Source organism: Sarcophilus harrisii, chromosome 2, assembly GCF_902635505.1.
Source record: "Sarcophilus harrisii chromosome 2, mSarHar1.11, whole genome shotgun sequence".
NCBI classification, from domain to species: domain Eukaryota; kingdom Metazoa; phylum Chordata; class Mammalia; order Dasyuromorphia; family Dasyuridae; genus Sarcophilus; species Sarcophilus harrisii.
Window position 1 is genome coordinate 419805715 of NC_045427.1, and position 22281 is coordinate 419827995.

Genomic DNA, 22281 nt, shown 5'->3' on the forward strand with positions numbered 1-22281 from the left:
AGGGTGTGTCTCAGAGGATACTGAAGTTAAAAAAAAAAAAAAAGCCTCTTCTACCCCAAAGAGTAATGTCAAAGGATCACCTGCCTAAAAAAACTTATTGAAGAACTCAAAAAAGGCTTTAAAAATCAAATGAGAGAGACTGAAGAAAAGTTTAAAAAAGTAAGAACAAGCCAAGAAAAACAAGAACATTCAACCACCTGGAAAAGGAGATTCAGAATCTTAAGGAAGAAAATAATTCCTTGAAAATTAGGGCAAGGAGAAGCCGATGATGTTATAAGAGACCAAGAAATTATAAAACAAGACATAAAATGGGAAAAAAAATAGAAGATAATGTGAATCATCTCATAAGAAAAACAACTGATTTGGAGAACAGACCAAGAAGAGAAAATAAAAAAATCTGACTAATTGAAAGTTATGATCAGAAAAAGAATCTTGATAAAATCATATAAGAAATAATTAAAGAAAATTGTCCTGAAGTATTAGAACAAGAGGGGAAAGTAGAAATAGAAAAAAAAAAGTTCACTGATCACCACCTAAAAGAGATCCAAGGAGGAAAACCTATAGGAATATCATAGCTAAATTCCCAAACTCTCAGGTTAAGGAGAAAATATTATGAGTAACAAGAAAAAAACAATTCAAATATGGCAATGCCACAGTTAGAATTATACAAGACCTGGCAGTGTCTACAGTAAAAGACCATAGATCTTGGAACACCATATATTGAGGAGCAAAAAAATTGGAATTATGACCAAAAATATATTTAGCAAAGTTAAACATAATGCTGAACAATGACAAAAAAATGGATATTCAATAAATTGCTGGACTTTCAGGATTTTGTTGCAAAAAGACCTGAACTTAATAAAATTTGACATATAAGATTGCAGAGAAATATGAGGTAAACTCAAAGACTAATTACAAAGGACTCAATAAGGACAAATTATTTACTTTTTATAGTGGAAATATAAATCATTTGTTTAAAATTGTCATTATTAATTGAAGAGTTTGAAAAAAAAGATTGGGGTAGAGCTGAGTATGATGTGATTCTAAGTAGCAAAACCATGTCGATAAAGGTAAAAAGAGTGCTTTTAATCATACAAATGAGGTGTGAGAAGAAGAACTGATACAGAGGAATTTGATGGGAGAAGAAAGCTAGTAGTTCTGGAATCCTACCCTCATTAGGAATGGGTTAAAGAGAGAATATATATATCTAGAAAGATATGAAATTCTTCTAAATTGAGGAAAAAACCAAGAAGGCAAGGGGGAAGAGTGAGAGGAGAAGATAAGGGACAGATTTTTAGAAGGGAAGGTAGGTTAAGTAATAGGACAAGGTATGGGTAAAGTAGAAGAATCAAGAAGTTTAGGAATAAGGTGAAGAAAGTAAACAGGTAGATTAATGTGTGAATTGGATAAATTTATCCATAAAATGAAAACAGCAGATTAAAAATTTGAACTCATTTCAGGAAATATTATACAAATAAGATATACACACAAACATAAAATAAAGATCAGAAGTAGAATTTATCATGTAAAAAAAGCAGGGGTAGCAATCATGATTTCAAACAAATTTAAAGCTAAAATAGGTTTAATCAAAAGAGAAAAATTAGGAGCTACCTTCTATGTCAGCTACATTATCAATATTGTTATACAATATGTCAGCTACATTAATCAATATTGTTTTAGACTATTTAAAATAACTAGAGAGTGTAAGGTTGGAATATTGCTATGGTACAGGAAATCATGAATTGGCGGTAGATTTAGAAAAATATGGAAAGACTTGGATTTATGGAGGAAGATGTTATCCACCTTCAGAGAATTAGGACAAGTGGAAATAAGCATATTACAGTTTTACATTCATACTTTTGAATGTATATGTGTGTATGTCTATGATTATAGATATCTCTACATATGCAAGTATATATGTGTATGTATATATATCTATATAATCTTCATGATTAATTGTAACCTTGGGGTGAGGGAAGAAGAAAGGGGAAAAATAAAGTTAAAAAGTACACAGCATAAATCAAAAGAAAACCTACAAGGAAGCAAAGAAAAGACAGCTCTGAACACAATATGTAATATATATTATATAAGCTTTCTTGAAATGGAAATTTATAGCTTTATATTTTTGAATCCTCACTTATGTTCTGTTTTACATGTGACAATTTTTTTCCTTTTCTTATTTTGTATTTATGTTAAAAATATTTTTTTAAATAAAAATATAAAATCCAAAAAAAGATACAAAATTTATTACATAGTTTTCCAAAAAAAAGCAAACAGTGTGAAATGGAAATTCATGGTTTTATACTGAATTTCTTTTTAAGTTGCGCTGTGCTCATGGAAATGTTCTTTTTTTTTCTTTCTCTTTTTGTATTTAAATTCAAAATGAATTTTTTAAAAACTAGTTTGTTTTTTTTTAAAGAACAGAATCAGCTTTAGCCTGACTTTTTTCTTCATCAGACAATCCTTCAGTCAATCAATGAATATTTTAAAAGTGTCTGTTATGTGCCTAGCACTGTGCTAAGTGCTGGAGAAAGCAAGAAATCTTTCAGTAGTTCATCAAGGGAGGGGAATCCTCCATAGTAACCTAAGAACCTAGAGTAGGATTTCAAGGATCCCAGAAGTTCAGCCTGGAATGTGGATAGGTTTGCGGCAAAGTACTGTATCGCTCTAGGGCATTAAGAAGCCTGAATTGAGTCATGTTTTGTTAATTCAACATAAACTTCTAGAGAGCGGAGTGTATTCTTAATAATAACTATAATATTTAGCATTTATACAGCGCTTTAAGGTTTGCAAAGAGCTTTACACATGACATTTGGTCCTCACATCTGTGGGGTAGGTCTCATAAGTCAGCCAAAAGGAATTTGGACAGGGTAGCTCTGCAACTGCCACCTAGCTGCCTAAATCTAATATCCCAAATACTTGTAGGGAAGTACAGCTTTAACAAAAAGACTTTATCTCGCTGCTATTAAAGGAGGAGCCATTATTAACCAGTGTCTCTCATAAGTCAAGTATGTGAGGGACAGAGTCCAGAAAGCAACCAAAACATAGCAGCATGGGGTCATGGAGACCTGGGTGCAAATGCCTCTGATGCATATGGGCTCTGTGACTTTGAACGAGTCCCCTCACCTATCCCCTGACAGCTCTCTAAGGATCTAAGTTACAAATCTGCTTTGATAGAGGGAATTTTCTGCCCCAATAAAATCACAAGCATGGTCTTAAAAATTATAATAATGATAATAGCAACTTATATTTTGATGGCATTTTAAAGTTTCCAAAGCACTTTCTTCATAACAACTTTGTGAGTTGAGATTGAGAATATTATCATTTCTTTTTTAGAAAAGAATTTTTGAGAATTGTTTAGGGATTTGCCCAATTACACAACTAGAAGAAGCAGTGATAAATATATCTCCCTACATACACATATTTGTTGTCCCATTAGAATTTAAACTCCTTGTAATTAAGGATTGCTTCACTTCTTTACTTGTTTATTTTTTCTTAATTTAGAATTTAATTTCTTAATTTTTATAGACTGTCTCCCTCTCTCACTCAGGCTGAAAATTCAGGGATGACTCATGAGTCTGATTCCACTATTAATGGACACAGGCATCCATTTCTGACCTGGCCCAACTGCCTGCCCCTCCTTGGGCAATCTCCACTCGGAAGGTCTAACCACATGAATGTCTGACACTCAGCAGAGCCCACTGCAGTTTGGAACTGCTGAGTTCCAGAGACCCACCAGTTTCAGACTCCTCTGCAATGGTAGGAAGTGCAAAAGTGCAGCACCCCCCACTATTCTTTGTGCTTGTATCTAGTGTTTAGTACAGTGCCCGATATGTAACAGGGACTTAATAAAATGCCTGCTGACTGATTGGTTAATTAAGCTCTTCTCTCTCTAGGTCCAGTGCCTTTTCTACCATACTGCTCAAAGTAAAGAAAGTTTTAGAGCAAGATATGGTAATACCATGAACTAAGGATGCAGCTGATGGCAAAACGCCACATAGAATGCTCAGTCGGTGAATGATAAACAGGGGAGACACTCAGGGATAAAGCAAGGTAGACACTGGTAAAAGCAGGCAGAGGAAGCTGTAGGATTGTAAACTCTGACCAGAATGGGTGGGTATAGAAATTCTGAGTAATCCTTGGATTTAATCATTTTCTTTGGAAGACAAAAAGGCCCAATAAATAATGGGGAAGGGAAGAAGGGAGTAGAGAAAAGGAAGATTAAAAATCCTTGAACAAAACTAGACAGATACTTGAATTGCGGAAGGTTAATTAACTCTGGGAAAGGTCACAGATTGTATTTGGAATCTCTTCAGCCTTAAGCCTTCACAATTTGGTAGTTTCCCATTTAATAAGACCACAGCTCCCCCAGCCCATGTCCCTAATGCTGAGATCTGAAAGATCAGGGAAAAGACAATGAGACTATAGCTTGGGAAAATTCCAAGAGCCCAGAGATGTGACAGCTGCTGACAATATCTTATAATGGGAATTTCTTATTTTTTTAAATTTCCTATCATTAATTTTTATTATGCAGTGTTCAGGGCCATTCCTCTTACAACTTTTGATTAACTAAAAGTCTGTCTTCTGTTAATATTAACTTCTGTTAATATTAACTTGATTACTGTTCAAGACCTGACTTCTGGAATAATAACATTAAGGGAAGACATCTGACATTCCTGAGATAAACCAAATGAGAGAAAGAAGGGAATACAACATCTTTAAAATCTACCCCAAATATTTTATTGGGGAAGAATTCCCCTGATGTCAAATCTTTGAGACATATAAAATCTTTTTCTCTCAATTAGTCACATAACTTCTTCACAATGTGGCCTTACACTTTTGTAAGTATAGGATTTTTCAAATAGTGTTTAATTTGTAACCTGACTCAGTTTACCCACAGAATTTACTTAATTAGGTTTGTTTCCTTAGGGAATGTATGAGATTATGACTGTTTAAATTTGTTCAACTTTTATGGCATTGAAGGAAGCATGGGATTATGAATCAGTCTTTTGTTTAATTTCTACGAAGTGAAATGTACAATATTGGGATATGTAAAAAAGTTACTTTTCTGTCTCTGTGACATAAATTTGTCTACAAGAGGTATTGTTAGAATCCTAATTTTTGTTCAGGATTTGTGGGGTTTTTTTACTTCTAAGATCTGAACTTATGCTTAAACACCATAAAAATTAAATTTTTACCTATATAATTTCTACATTGAGGTAGATAGATTTTGGCAGTACTTACCTACACATAAATTCAAAAAGGAGTTATTTCTCCAATAACAATTCCAACCCCAAGACTGAGGAAGAGATTTGAGGCTTCACTAAGTAGAGAGAAGGTTTGAACATTCATAGGTGGAACCAATTTCTTGTTACAACTCTGGCTGAATCTTTTACACAGCTCAAGGAAAGAATAAAATTATGAGATGAGGGCCGTTTTAAACTTAGGCCAAGTAGTAAAACTGGGGACCAACAGGAAGTAGTTTAATTCTGTAAGGGAGATGTGTTCAAAGGCCCTAGAGATAAAGTGGAGGCCAAGGGGAAGTAGATCTGGGATCCAAAGAACAAAATGACTTTAACCTAAAAAGGGGGACGTTATGGGTAGTCAGCTAAGCTCATAAGGAACAGAAAGATCATGTCAGCACTGAGAAGTCACCAAAGCTAGAATAATAAATAGCTAACATTTAAATAGTACTTAAAGCTTGCAAAGCATTTCACTCATATTATCTGATTTGATCCTCATAACAAATTTGTGAGGCAGGTGCTATTATTATCCCCATTTTATGAGATGAGGACATTGTAGTTGAAAAAAGTGAGCCTTATGTTATATAGCTAATTATAGGATTTGGATTCAGGTCTTCCTGCAGATCCAACAGTATATCCATTATGCTACCTAGCAGTCCAATATCTGGTACTTGTTTTATTTAAGAGAGAAATAGGTACTCAGTAATACAGATTCATAGGATCTCAGAATTAGAATGTGTCTCAAAAGGTCATTTTAATACAGATCTGGGGGGAACATCCTAGACATGGCCATCTAGCCTCTATTTGAAGACTTTCTTTCATAGTGGAGTCACTACTATTGAGATTGTTCACTCCACTTGGGCTAGTTCCAATAATTAGGAAGCTTTTTATTCTATGCATTTAAAATTTATCTTTTAAAAACTTCTACTAAATGATCCAAGTTTTTCCCTTAAACAGAACAACTCAAATCTTTCTTCCATATTAATTACCCTTCACAAACTTGAAGACAGACAATATATATCCTATAAGTCTCTTCCAGGTGATATATCTTTAATTCTTTCAATTAGCCTTTATAAGACATGATCTCTAGTCCCCTCATATCTTTGCTTTCCTCTAGATCAGAGAATTGTAAGCTATAGCCCAAAGAAAAAATCTCATCAGTCACTGTGGAGGCCCACAAGTTAAGAATTGCTTTTATATTTATACTTTAAAATTAAGTTTTATTGATTTTTTAAAATGTAAATTTCTATATTGTATGTATGTAAAATTACATATTGAAGAGATGTACAAAAACACATAGGCATATCTAAATCAAATTGTGTATCTTCTTGAGGGGGAACAGGAAGGAGGGAAAGAATATGGAACTCAAAATTTAAATTTTAAAAGAAGTTAAATATTTTTGTTTATATATAACTGAGAAGAAAAATAAAATTAAAATTAAAAAGAAAAGAAAACAAAAAAAATATAGGTGGCCATCCAATATACAGTTTGCAGACTCCTATCTAGATATAGTCCAGTTTTTCCTCATTCCTAAATGTTTAACATTCAGAGCTGAATACAGTACTCCTAATGTAACTGACTCAGGGCAGAGAAGAGCATGACTAAGCCCTCCCTCATCTTGGAGACTTTACCCTACCAACGCAGCTTAAAATCCCATTAGCTTTGTTGAAGAATGGTCTCCATAATGAGTTTGCAGGCTACTTAAACTCCAGATCTTTTACACACAAGCTACTGTGCTTATGTGGTTGATTTTTTGAATTCAAGTGTAGGTCTTTGATGTATTAAATTTCACAGGGATAAATTCAGATTTGGCCCATAGTTCTTTCTAGCCTCTTAAGACTTTTTTTTTTTTTTTTTTTTTTTTGATACTGCTATCCAATCTGAGAAGCATGCCATTTGTCCAAAATTTATCCATTTATTCAAATCTCATCCAAATCATAGATAAAACTGGGACAAGTACACAAAAACTGATCTCTGAGATACTTCACTAGAAATTCCCCTATAAATATTAACATTTAATCAGCCTGATTCCACGTAATTGTACTATTATCAATTCTACATCTTTTCATCTTCTCCACAAGGACAGCAGAGAAGGATTTGTCAAATGTTGTGCTGAAATCCAGGTATTCAAAGTCTATGACATTTTCCTGATTTACTAGTTCTGCCAAAGAAGGCAATAAAGCTGGTTTGGCATGAGTTGTTCATGGTGAAACCTGGCTGGCTCTCAGTTAACATTACTTCCCTGTCTAGAGGCTCACAAAATTTGCCATGAATCGAAGTCAAACTTAATGGACTATTTTTGGAAGACTCCACCCAAGTTATTTGCTTAAAACTTGAGGAACTGGTGTGGGGAAAGGAAGGAAAAGCACTGGTTAAGCATCTACTATGTTCAAGGCACTGTGCTTTACAAGCATTATCTCATTTAATCCTTACAATAACACTGAAGTAGGAGAAGGGTCAAATAACTAGAATCTGAGGCTATATTTGAGTTCAGGTTTCCTGATTCAAGGCCCAGAGTTCTATCCATTGCACCATCTGTCCAGAGATCTCTATCCACTGTGTCACCTACAGGCCTCAGAGATCTGCTCTTTTCAGTTATACTTTCACTAATTTCCATAATTTGTAAAAGAAAACTCAGCAATAGGTCCTTTTAGTGTCCTGGAATATATAGGTTAATACAAGAGATTTGAGGGATGGAGAGCATCAAGTTCTCTTTTATCATCATATCACTTATCTTGGGTTTTAATTCACAAAATCAGAATTTTAGAATTTCTGTGTTGGGGGAAACAGCTGCTTGAACCCTTTGAGGGAGAATGAATATCCTAAAGCAGCTAATTCTACTTTTGGATAACTCAAATTAATCAATTATTTATTTTATTTTTCATTATCTCCCCATTTATTTATTTATATACACACTATATATATGTATATATATAAATATAAATGAATTATATAATATTTATTTATATTATTATCTTCCTGTTATGTGTCAGGCACTGTGGTTAGCTCTGGGAACACACACAAAATGACAAAAGATGGCATCTTCCCTCAAGAAGCTTACAATCTAATTGACTCTACTTGTTCTGAAATTTTTTTATTCCATTAAATTTAAATTTGCCTTTCTTCAATTTCTACCCATTGTTGCTGGTTCTGTCCTCTGGAGCCAATTCTTTGTTAACCATTTTTGTTCCATCTTTTTCAGTCTGAAGAGAATTCTCCTTGACAGGGAAAACAAGCAGAATAAGATTTGAGAAATTCTGTGTCCTTCCCTTTGTTATCATGATTCTACCCACTTAGTCCTTCCTTATAATCCAATAAATTTAAAATGACTTTTTCATTATTATCCACTGACACCTTCATTTGAAGAATTAAATGATCATTAAGGCAAGTCAAGAAATCGTCAGTTACCATATTTTTGACTGAGAAAGTTTCATGAGATGATCAGATAGATGAAATAAGTTGCCATCATTACTATTTGTGTGTGTTCATATACTTGTAAATATACATATACTTGTATATATGTACACACATATACATTTACACATTTTATATGTACATATACATATAAGCATGTATTAAATATATACACACATAGTCATTGCTACATTGTGCCTCCATGGCAAATTTGTGATCCTAAATGAACTATGTCCCCCTTCTATCCAAGTTGTCTATAATCTATACCAGCAACACTATCACTTTGATTTCTACTTCAAGTGATGTTTATTCAAATGTTCTCTACCAGTCTTCTTCCAATTCCTAGATTTCCTTATAAGAGTTTAGCTTCTTAATGTAAAGGAAGGTATTTCTGACCTTGAAATGTAGTTTAATCTGCCCCATTTGCCTCTAGAGATCTCAGTTCCTTGAGGGAAGAAGAGGAGATTGTGATATTAGGCCCAACACTCCATGTAAAATACTGAAGAGAGAGCAATAGCCAGGCTGTTTCTCCTGTGTCCGTGTTTGGACCTTCTTTGGCCTTAGGAATCATTAAGCATCCATCTTTCCCATTGAGTGGACCTTCAAGACAGATCAGTGTTTGAGCCCATGGTTCTCAAGGGGAAAGGGTTGGACACTAGAGATGCTCCCACAGGTACATCCTGACTTTTGGATTAAGGAGTGAATGCAAGTAGCCCCTTCTATATCTGAGCTGATACAGTTTAGAAGTGAGTGAACCAAACCAATTTCAGCAAGAGTGAAAGGGGTCTCATGAACTTCTTGTGGGTTGAGTGTCTTCCCACACTTTGTGCTTCACCTAAGATCTGGGATGTTTACAGTCAGATACAAATTCTGACAGTCCTGGATCCCAGATTTTGGCTGGGGAGAAAATACGTACCAAACTTAACAGGAATTTTCCTATCTAGGAAATAATTGGACTTGTGATCAAATGGAATGTTTAAACTATATTACATATGAGTTTAAACATACATTATGCTTGTTTTTGCTATCCTTTTTCCCTAACCCAATTAAATGGTTTACTAAGTTAATGACAAAGCTGACATACCACTCTATGAGGAAAGAGGAGTGACCAGTGGGTATAAGGGCATAAATCTAGAGGCTGAATAAATTTTATTCTTTGACAGATACACTAAAATCCTTTTTTCTCTACTTAGCCTTAATCACTGAATAGGCAGTTACCTCAGTCAAACTGAGATTTGTTAAAGATCTTAGCTTAAAACAGCCACGGTTTCCCACTGCAACCAGGGCCATCTTCAATTGTCCTTATCTATATATGGTTCTTTGACCTAGATGACTCTGGAGGAAATTGAGGCTGATGACTCTGTCCTTCTCTCCCTAAAATCCAACTCATTTGTATGCCGTAGCATCATCTCCCTGACGTCATGGTCATCTGAGAGAGAAAGACAAACAACCACAAAGTCCGGGCAGATATATCAGAGTGCCAGTAGATATCAATGACCACCATAGACCTGGGTTCTAACAGTTTTAGAAGACTTTTCCCCCAAACCATCCTCTCTTCCTGACTTCTCCTAGTCAAAGGTACTACATCCATTCTCATTGCAACCTTGAGGTCATCCTCAGTTATTCAGTCTCATCCTTCTTCCCTTCCCCCCCAATCTAATTGGTTGCTAAGGTACATAGATATTACCTTAGTAACATCTTAGGTACATGGTCCTGATGCTCTGACACTGCCACCCCCCAAGGGCAGACCCTCATCTGTACACACCTGGAATACTGCAACAGCCTGCCAGTCTCCCCACTGAGTTCCATCCTCCACTCATCTGACAAAGTGATCTTCCTAAAGAACATCTCACTGTCACCCCATTCAATAAACTCTAATGACTTCCTATCACTTCCAGAATAAAACATAATTCTTTGTTTACACCCACAATCTTATAACCCTTGGGTTATAACCCTTCTCAGTCTTCTCATACTTTACTTACCTTCATGTACTCTGTGATCCAGTGTCTCTGGTCTCAGGACATTTTTTCCGGCTGTCCTCCATATCTGGAAGGCTGTACCTCCCTCCTGACTTTCTTCGAGATAAAACTCTCCCTTCCACAGGAAGCCTTTCCCAATCCCTCTTCGTTCTAGTGCCTTCCCTGTTGATTGTCTCCAATTAGATCTTTTAGATCTTGCTTACACATTTGTTTGTGCATTATCTGCTCCATTAAACTATGAGCCCCTTCAGGGCGCTTTATATCCTAGCACAGTGCCAGGTGCTTAGTCTAAGAACTAAGGCTAAAACAATGGATTGTACACTCTCACAGCACAACCTCATGATTTATAAAAGGGAATTCATTACAGTTTTGTTTTTTTCCTTTCTAGACCTTAAAAAATTTTTTTTGGTGAGTCTCCTTGGTACAGCTTAAGGTTATTCTTGATTGACTAAACTTGTTTTTTGTTCTTTGTTTTATGTTGCTTTTAGATTTCATGGAGAGTTTGAAATTCTGTTGTTCCCACAGAGATTTCATTCCTTAATAGAACAGCTACATTTTTTTTTTTTTTTTTTTTTGCCTCTAATGTTAAGCCATTGCTGTGTTACTATTGTGTGAACAATTATTCCCATCTATCACAGTGCTGCATGTGAGTTGGGCAGAGAGAGCAGCAGAATGAATGCAGCACGTTAAGAACACTGGCATAAAGTAGTGGGCTTGGAGCCTCATAGGGAACCCGTAGTTTAGGGTTACCCTATTCATGTTGATGACAAGGGCCCTGAAAGCAGCATATATGGTGCTGTGAAGAACTTGTGGGAATGCGGAATATTTCTTAAGGGTTTAGGGAAGGAGACAAAGCAGCATCTATGTAGTGCAAATTAGTGGAATTAGTGATGCTTCCAGCATCCCTGGAGAGAGGATAGTTGGAAATACCTAGAAACCTATCACTAGAGTTTCCATTAGGATAAAAAGTTGCTTAAAAGTCTGAAACCTCCTGGGAAATGAAGGATTGTCTATAGATAGACACTCATGCCTTCAGGGGAGAAGGGAGAGACTAACACCTATACTAGCAGCAGCAAGAAATGGAGATTAGACTATTACTGAGGCTGGCAACTCACTACTGCCAAGCTGAGAAGCTTCTCAGGGGAAATACCACATCTGTCTGAGGAGGAATCATTCCAGCCCTGAGGAAGCTAAGCTATGACACTATAGCATGTGCTGGGGGCCAATTGGGACAAAATTAGTTTAGAAAATACTTAAGAGGTCCAAGATGTGACTCATACTCAGGTTGGATAGCAGGCCATAATGAGGAATACTTGCAAAGATTAGATAGGCAATGGGGAGGAGCAGTGACCCAGGAAGGAGTCTAGTGCATTAATAGCTAACAATATAAAGGGTGGGAAAACCCTTTCTGACTTTGTGCTACTTGTGGACAGGCTTCTTTGGAAGCTGGAAGTTAAAGAAGCTGAAGAGATGGATGTTCTGTCTCAAGGGAGCCAGGTTTGTTGGGTGAGAATCTGTCAGTTCACCCAGCTTGCACTCTGGGTGGGAAAGAAAGTAGACTGCATGTGACCAGTGGCTTCAGAGATCACAAGGATGTGGGGAGAAGCCAGAAAATAAGGAGGACTGCAACAAAGAAAAATGCCTTCAACTGGCTCCAAAACAACCTTTCGTCCACAGGCCACAGAAGCCAGCAGTCTTTCATCCTATTATCCCTTTTCCAGATTCCAAGGCAGAAGTACATAGAAAGTCTGCTGATACACAGAATGACGAATAAAATGGCCTGTTCTAGAAGGATGAAGGGTAGATTCATGGCAGCCTGAATGAAACTAGACTCCTTGCACCAAGACTGAAGTCAGGGGGAGCTGTACTATTCAATGGAATCAAACCCACATAGAAAGAAATCTTTGCCCATAGCACATTGACTTAGCAAACCATAAATTTGCACTATCTAGGACATGTATTTTTATTTATTTTATTAAAAACTTTTCCATTACATTTTAATCTGATTCTGCACTGAAACTATTTTGGACCTCCTGAGAGCCTGTGAGTTTGATATCTCTGGTCCAGCTGGACATGGGCATGCTGAATAAACACAAGAGGCAAATGGAGCTCTAGTAGAAGCTAATGAAATGGCAATGAGGTTGGGAACAGGGTGCTACCCAGATTCTAAAGGAACTGAAAACTGCTTCCTCTATAACCATCTCAGGCTCCCACCTGGATGGAATGCTAGACTTCATAATTTGTGCTCAACATCCATTAGATGTGGGACCATGAGGAAAGTTACTTAATCTCTAGTATTTCCTGTTGTATAATGAGGGGAGGTCTCAGTGACCTCTAAGACCCTTTCCAGTTCTAAATTATGATTCTATGACTTAATTGACCTGCTGAACATCCCTGAAGTATCAACATTAATCAAGACCAATTATTGCATATTCAAAATATTAACAGATTAATGCAGGCAATGACCTGGGTCACAATCCATGGCAGCGCATCCAAAGGAATTTGAGTTTGGTGATTCTTCAGTGCCTGAGGAACAGGAGGATTGTTTAAGGAAGAAACAGCATGGTTGGGTTCTCATTGCAGGTGTAGTCTGTGGTGTATGATCATGGAGAACACAACCCAACCCACTAGTTCAAGAACCATCATAGGAGGTTGTCCTCTATGAGACAGAAAACCATAAAAAAGCATCTGACCATGTTGTTTAGGTTAGTCAACAGCTTCATCAGAGCTTCCTGCAGTTCATATGTTTCCTCACAATCCAGATATGTGTGGACTCCTGGACTTTGGAATGAGAAGAGTAGACCAGTGTACCATAACACAAATTTAAAAGCCCTGGACTATTTGCCAGGTGCCACTGGTCTCAGCCCTGTGCAGAGGATATATTATTAGTCTCAGTGGTAGAAAAAGATGCCCCTTATAAGCCTAAAAAGAATCTACTAATTTGTGCATATGTCCCCAAGAATCTTTGGGTCATCTACTATTTTTCAATAGCTTGTGGAGAATACAGTTGGGAATATGACCTACCTAAAGATATTATAAAAATCTGGTTATTATAAAACAAGTATAAAAGTATAGAAAAATTGTCTTAATAGAAGTCTTGGTGGAGCTGTCACTTAGCATTTCTAGTAGCCACATAAGAGACTATAAAAATGATGTTAAACAGACTTAACTCCAACCTGCTGATATTTGGGTGTAGCCACTAGAAATGCTAAGTGCCGGCTCCTTGGAGATTTCCTCTCAGTCCCCAGCACTCATTTCTTTTCAGAAGATGGAGACAACGTACTCCCAATCTGGCTGAAGGAGGCCTCCCATTCTAACTGTGACTTCAGCTGAAAAAAGTTCTGACGAATAGGGCACTCAAGTGTTCTTTCACATACTTTAGCAATGGGACAGAATTAAGAAATCTTGGTGTGTCAGATATCAGTCCCATAGAAAGCTTCTCCATACCAAGGAAGCTCGGATTAAAAACTAGTTTTGAAGTCAAGGAGACCTGAGTAGTTGGAATTTTGCTTTTGATGCTTGCTAGCTGTGTGACTCTTGACAAATCACTTAATCTTTCAGCCTCACTTGCCTCTTGGTAAAATGGGGATGATAATAGCACCCATCTCCCAGGATTGTTATGAGAAACAATGAGATAATCATACATGTAAGTTATTTTCCAAATTTCAAAGTGTTATATAAATGTCAGCAATTATTATTATCTACTAAAATAAGATGGAAGATTGAATAACATGTCAGTCAACAGAATAGTTCCAAAAAGTGGTTAGACCCTATGAAGAACCATGATTATCTCCATAAAAACAGAAAAAGTCTTTGAGAACATACAAGATTCATTTATGTTAAAAACTCTATTAAGTAGAAGCACAGAGAAACCTTTAATATTATATAGTTATATAATATTAATATGTAATTATATATTTTATATTATTTTAATATTTGTTATATTTATTACATTGATTTTTATATTATAGGAATAATATAATAATATACTATTAATATTATAAAATTTATACTATAGGCATAGAGGAACCTTTGTTTAATATTATATTGTCACATTAATATATGATTATATAGATATTTAAATTATATTAATATTTATTATTATATTTGTAACATTAATATTTATATCATAGTAATACTATAATAATGTTAAAGTTATAAAGTTTATACTATAGGCATAAAGAAACCTTTGTTTAATATTATATTGTCATATAATATTAATATATAATTACATAGATTTTTATATCACATTAATATTTATTGTTATATTTATAATGTTGATATTCATATTGTGGTTATAATATAATAATATATTGTTAATATTATAAAATTTATAATATTAAAAAAAGCATCTATCTAAAGCCAAAAGCTAATATTATATGCAATAAGGATACAACAGAACGCTTTCCAATAAATATGGTTGGTGAAACAAGGATGGCTACTCTCTTCACTATTATTTAATATAGTTCTAGAAATGCTGATAATAACAATAAAGGAAGAGGACATAAAGATAGAAGAAGAAAATAAAGTCATTACTAACTGCTTGATGATATGATGGCATATTTGGAAAATCCTTGGGAATCAGTAAAGACACTGAGATAATTACAGCTTCATCAATATTGCAGACTACAAAATAAATCCTCAAAAATCAACTTCATGTCTATATAATAATTACAAAACTCATTCTAAATAACTATAAAATGAATAAATGATTTGGGGTTTGATTTACCAAAGCATACAAAAGACTTGTATAGAGTCAATCAGAAAGTTCTCTTTTAAGAAATAAAGAATAACTTAAATAGCTGGAGGAATATTCAGTGCTCATGGCTAGGTTGTGCCAAAATAATAAAAATGACACTGCTATCAAAGTCAATTTAAACTTTTACTACTATATCAATGAAACTACTAAGGAGATACTTTATAGAACCTGATAAAATATTAATAAAATTCCATTTGGAAAAATAAAAAAAACTAAACAATCAAGGGAAACGAAGTAAAGAGGTGGGGATGATAAGGGAATAGTTTTTCTAGATTATATTATAAAGCAGCTGTAATCAAAACTGTCTAATATTGGTTAAAAAATAGAGAATTAGATTAATGGAACAAACTAGGCCAGGGAGAATCAGAAACAGTTGAACTCAGTAACTTAGTTTTAATAAAGAAGCCCTGTGGAAAGATCCATCACTAGTGCCCTATTGCCCAACTGAGAAAGTGGGTTAGCAGGAAGATGAGAGTGATGAAGAAGCTACAGAAGTAGTCAGCGTGGGCCATCTATATGCTCAGGATAGGGACTGAAGGTCAACAGGCCTGAGGATACTTGCGGGCCCTACAAGTCAAGGCCACAGTAGAAGTGCCAGGACTGGTGGGCTAGTGACCAAGCTAATTAATGATACTAAGAGCAATAGAGGGGAAGTGGTTCCTTTTGTAGACAGAGAGCAAGTAATGTGTAACTTTGACAGTTATTTGTTATTCAATATGCTTTTAATGCCATATTCTGCTCTTAATAAATAAAGCTAGTGCTGGAAGACTCTTGTTACATGGACCTTTATTACTTCTGCATCTGATCTCTGTGACATATATTAATTGCACACAAACCTGTGATGGGATATTTTGTGTTATATATTTTATTACTTTTGTTTTTCATCTATTGATTATGGAATTATCGTAAACCTTTTTAATATGTACTCATGCTTGCTGCATCCAATTCTGATGAGTTAAAGGTGAGGGACCTGCATAAATATTATACAGTGTATTTGTGATAATTACTTGTTTCTATGTCATAGCAAATTGATAGATGTTTATAATGTAGGTAATTGAAAGATCTTTATAATGTATGATTACAGGTGTCTCAAATGTACTTCTTGGAATCTGTAAAAACCACAACTTTTTTTCAATGGAAACAGGCAAAAGAATACCACAGAAAGAAGTTTAACCCTTTGTCAGGCTACTGTCCATTAGACTGTAAGCTCCTTGAGTTCAGGGACATCTTTTGCCTTTCTTTGTATCCCCAGCACTTAGCACGGGGTCTGGCACACAGTAGCGGCTTAAAAAGTTCTTATTGACCGACTGACATCCTGTCATGGTTTCATTTGCTTAATTCGCCTTTTATCTATAAACAAGGTGGATAAATGATGGGGATAGTGATTGCAGAATCATACATGAACTTTGGAAAGGTGAGAGAAGAAAGACATGGGTTACTACATTGGACCCCACCTCCCACCTCCAAGTGGAGAGAGATTCTACTGGTCCTGGTAGCTTTGGATGCCTTTAAACACCAGAACTTCCTAATGAAGGCAGGCTTCAAGGATAGTTAAAGTAGCAGACTTGAAGAGTGAAAGAAAGTGTGGCAGTTGCATGTGCCGGGCTGAGTTCAAATCTAATCTCTGACTAATAACCCTACCTATGTGATCCTAGGCAAGTCACTTACCTCAATTGCCTCACAGAAAAAAAAAAAAAAGGATGGATGAAATCACAGGACCCAAGTTCAAATCTGGTTCTGCTGTTTCCTAACTGGATGAGTGGGCAAGCTTCTTGAACCCCAGGTTCCTCATCTATAAAATGAGGAGGAGGGGAGAGTTGACTGGATGACTTCTAGGGCCCTTTTCTTCCAGTTCTAGGTCAATGGCTCTTTGGGTAGAGACCGAGACAGACAGAATAAGCAAGGTTCTGCTTGCTAACATAGGTATTCCTTGGCATTGGGGAAAGGCTTAAATAACCTTTCATATGCTTGAATGAGTATTACAGAGGCAAATGGCCTAGCAGAAAGGAAAAGGGGTCCTCTGGATCTCAAGCTTCTGCACTTATGGTGAATTAGGATTCACAAAATGAATCGTAGGTGTCTCCCCACACCATGTGTGCATCTGGGAGCTGAGACAATTATGGCCAAATATTCTTTCTGTACTTAAGATATGAAGACTTGGGCTGGGGAAGAAAAAGATGCTAAACTGAATTTTCTGCCAGAGGGAGCTAGACATGGGATCGAAAAGAATGTTTTTGTTATTATTCATTCATGATAGCCGTGTCTGACTTTCTGTGACCCTATATTGGAGTTTTCTCAGCAAATGAAACGGTTTACCATTTCCTTTTCCAGATAAGATACTGAGACAAGAGAGAGTTATGGGACTTACTCAGCGTCACACAGTTTAATGTCTGAGGTCAGATGTGAACTCAAATGCAATGTATATGCTGTCTATGTCAAGTGATTAACATTTCTGTTTTTATTGTTTTTTTTTTTTCTATTCAATTAAAGCTGCTTACTAAATTAATGAATTTTTGTGGATAAAGGCAAGGGAAGTGACCAGTATAAAAAAGCAAGAGCTGAGGGATTCATTTCTCAATATGTTAAGAACCTGGGAAAGGGAGTTCACAGAGGGAAGTGTCAATAGTTAAAGATAGTCTGAACAAAAATGGCTCCTTCTGAGGGCTTTGGAGGATTAGGAAACTGGCTCTTTATTTCTATGGCATTGCTAATAATACTCTAAACTTATATTTTCTCTTCCATTTGAATCAGATATACTCTTACAGGTTATATTCCAGTCACAAAAACCATCCAACGAAGTTTCAATGATAACCTAAAAGATTCAATTTGCCTCCTTGTATGAATTTTTCTAGTTCAACGTATTTATCATCTATAGTTTTCCCATAGACATCAAAGAGTATACAATGTTTTAGTGCTAATTTCTTTCTTAGATAACATGATACTATGTTGTACTGGCTACAATATAGCTTGACAGATAATATGTAAATACATTTGTATATATATATAATTTTCAAAACAAAAATGGCTCCTTCTGAGGGCTTTGGAAGACCAGGAAGCTGGCTCTATTTCTATGGCATTGCTGATATTCATAATAATAATACTCTACTTTTATATTTTCTGTTCCATTTGAATCAAGTATACCCTTACAGGATATATTGCCATCACAAAAACCGTCCAACCAAGTTTCAATGATACCTAAAAGATTCAATTTGCCTCCTTGTATGAAATTTTCTAGTTCACCATATTTATCATCTATAATTTTCCCATAGACATCAAAGACCAGACAGATGTTTTAGTATTAACTTCATTCTTAGATAACATGACACTATGTTGTACTGGCTACAATATAGCTTGGCAGATAATATATAAATATATATGTATATATTCTATATTTGTATGTGTGTATATATATACATATATATAAATATATATATATATAAATATATATATATATAATATATATATATATAAATATATATAAATATATATATATATATATATATATATATATATATATATATATATTTTTCTCTTTCTTCTTTCCATTTTCAGTTTAAAGTTCTCATGCTTAGATTCACAAATTCCAGGCAAATATTTTACTGGTTTCATTAGAAATACACCAATCATGACCAAAGGTCCATCATTCCTAATGGTGCAACCCATGGTCAAAATCTAGATTTTTATCCTCAGATATCATTTTCTCAACTAGCCTTTCCACTTCCCAAACTGACCTTCCCTTGAAGCCCCCACCATCAACTTGGCAGCTGTGATGAAAATACCACCATTACATCCTAAAGCATTCTATTTTTTTTTTTTTTTTTTTTACCTAGGACTTCATAATTCTGAAAGTGAACAAATGTATCTATTCATTTAAGCTACAAACACACATTCAGCCCAGTACAATCTCACAATGCTCTCAGTCATAGATGTTTATGCTCATGTGCTACCATGTCAAACCTATGAAAATCAATGGCAGGCAGGACATGGAAAGTGCCATTTAATAATTTTAGCATATGAGGACAATAGAAGGCAGGTTTTAAATCTGAAGTAAGCCAGTAGAACAGCATGAAATAGATAAATCTTGGAGTGTTCTTCAACTGTTTGACTTTCTATGAAAAAACTAGTTTTCATGTGAGAAGATTACTTCTGTTCCTTAAAAAATTTAAATTGTGTTCTTTCAAATTGCTTTCATTCATTCTGCAAATTTCATGTACTTATTTACATGTTGTTTTCCCCATTAGATTGTGAGCTGATTAAGGACAGGGATTGTTTTGCCTTTCTTTTTACCCCAGCATTTAGCACAGTTCCTGGCACAAAGTAAGCACTTAAAAAAAATGCTTATTGACTGACTGATTAAAACCATCCCTATAGGAGCTAGATTGCCAAAGACTAGGTGAGAGAAACAAGTTTTTAAAAGAAGCTAGGGGTGAGGGGTGGGATGTGGGAAAGATCCAGAACCAACCACAGTTTTATAAAAAATAATTCTATCTCTTCCTCCAATCCACAATTAAGTGATGATATGAGAATGGAAGGGAAAGGGAACAAGTATTTATTAAGCACCTACTGTATGTCAGGCATTGTGCTAGAAACTTTATAAATATCTCACTTGATTTCCAACAGCCCTGGAAGCCTTATCCCTATTTGAGGAAAGTGAGAAAGGTAAGTTAAGGAACTTGCCTGGGGTCCCATAACTTGCTGGCTCCAAGTCCAGTGCTCTATTCATTGTGCGACCTGGCTCTGCAGCACTGTTTCATTATGGTTTCCCAACAGATAAATCTACTCATAGATATTCATGATAAATATTCTCATCTATAGACTGACAGTCCAGACACACTTGCCACCATTTTTGCACAAAACAGGTACCATACCAGGCTGGCTGCTCCATTCCTCACTTTCGGGGGTGTCAGCGGTGGGCTCAGGCCCCAGGCTCTTGCGCTCCTCTTGTTTCTCCTATGGAAAATAAGCCTCTTCCCAATTTCTAGGAAAGGGTTTGGACCCAAGTGAAATTTGTCAGAGCCCCTGGGATGATCTTTCATACTACCAAAGAGCTTTGGGCCAGTGGGCAGCCACAGATGAGGAAACAGGCCTTAAACAGATCCAGTGTGCCAGGCTCAGGCCAGGTTGCCGGCTGCTACCGTGGGAGCTTTTTTTCTTTATTTCTCCCCTGTTCCCCATGGCTGTTCCTGTACCCTACCCTCACCTAGCCTCCGGCTCTTACACCCCCAAACCAGGGCAGGTTCTCTTCTCTCCCCTTCAGGATGGAGCTATGTCACTCAGGAGCCACTACTCCCCTGGCAGATTTTGCTGTTGCTTGTTACTTAGGTGAGCCCAAGGACTCAGAGGGTGTTCATCCGCATCTTACAGAGTCAGGCTATCAGCTTCTTGACAATAGGAGTAGGTCTAGCCCAATTGTCTCCCCCCAGCCCATGGCCCTACACATGGCAAGGATGCTAATAAGCATCTTAATAAGCAGATGAAGGCACATGTGGGTGGTGAGCCCCCCAACCCTGCCTGGGCCACCACCCTCTGGAAAGCTTCCTCCTTTCAGACTTTTCTCCCTACCAGAGGTTCGGGCTCGGATTCTTCCTCAGAGGGGCTCTGGTACTCCTTCCTTTTCCTCTTCTTCACAGGCTTCAGGAGCTCGGATGTGTTGTTGCTGCCCACCGAGTTCTCCACGATCACAGATCTGAAGGAGGAAAGAAGAAACACAGAGACCTGAGGGAAATGAGGGGCTTCTCTCTTTCCACAGGGCCCGCCCCAAGTTTCCCTCCATTCCAAACACAGACACCTGGAGCTGCCTTCCTGCCCACCTCAACCAATCACTTTCAGAATCCAATGAACTGAATGTCAACATGAATAAATGAATGGAAAAACGTTCATTAAGAACTTACTATGTGCTAAGCTCCAGGATGCAGACACTTTGTAGACTCTCCCTGCCTTTAAGAAGTTTATGTTCTAATGGACAAGATCACACATATAAGGGAGTACTGGTCACAGAGGGCCCTGGTTCCCTAAGCACTGAGCCGGGGGTAGTCCCTGACTAGAGACCTGGATTTTTGAAAAGCTCTCTGTGGCCCTGGGAAAACCTCCCACCCAAGAGGGATTGCAGGCCAAGGGATCCCTTGGATTCCCCAGCCTGAGATGGGGGAGCCCTCTACCTTGCCCCCAGACCCCCATTCCTCTTACCGTTCTTTGAACTGTCGATGGCACTGCTCGCTGCAGAAACCCCTGATTTGCCCTGTTACATTCTGACGCCCACACATGTGGCAATGGCCCAAAGTTTGCTCATCTTGGCGCCCCTGAGGGCATTCTACATCAGAACCAAAGGATGTGAAGTGGTTAGGGTCCCATAACTCCCCATTCCTTCTGGGTCCCTGGGACTCTCAACCCTCCCTACAGATGCTTCTGCCTTCCTCCCTCCTCTAGGGTAAACCTGGAGAGCTCTTCAATTCAATGATCCAATTGCCACCCTCTGATTGAGGTTCAGGGGAGTCCTAACCCCAATGGATCCCAGAAAAAGAAATCTGACTTGAGCAGTCAGGTCAAGAGCCCAAGTGGGAAGGAGCCCTACAGAAGCTCCCCACTTAGGAACAGACAGAGCCTCCACCATTATCTCTGGCCCTGAGGCCCAGCACTCAGACAGGGGAATGCCCTACCCTGCATCTGGGAAGCAGCATCCCCACCAACAATCGGTCCCTGAGAGGCTCTGTCTGGGTCCAAGTCTTCCCGGAGCAGCTCTGGGGAGCTTAACTTGTCTGTGCCCACCACCTTTAGCGTTCCATAGTCACTGATCCGCAGCTGGGGGAGAGAAGGGAGAGTCAGCAGGCTCTGATTGGCCTTCTCTGGCCTCCTTGTTCCGGTCCTAATGGGTTAACAGTCCCCTTTC

At 37.0% G+C, this 22281-nt stretch overlaps 1 protein-coding gene across 2 annotated transcripts in view; it reads right to left on the reverse strand.

Annotated features, from left to right (window-relative positions):
- L3MBTL1 (L3MBTL histone methyl-lysine binding protein 1) overlaps positions 1-22281 on the reverse strand; it is a 71828-nt gene that overhangs the window by 42090 nt on the left and 7457 nt on the right. For both annotated transcript variants that reach the window (XM_031953841.1, XM_031953840.1), the window contains exons 4-7: positions 22052-22193; positions 21582-21705; positions 20958-21081; positions 20264-20345 (exon numbers count right to left, since the gene is read on the reverse strand). In XM_031953841.1, coding sequence (XP_031809701.1) covers positions 20264-20345; positions 20958-21081; positions 21582-21705; positions 22052-22193 — 472 coding nt within the window. The remainder of the gene's footprint in view (positions 1-20263; positions 20346-20957; positions 21082-21581; positions 21706-22051; positions 22194-22281) is intronic.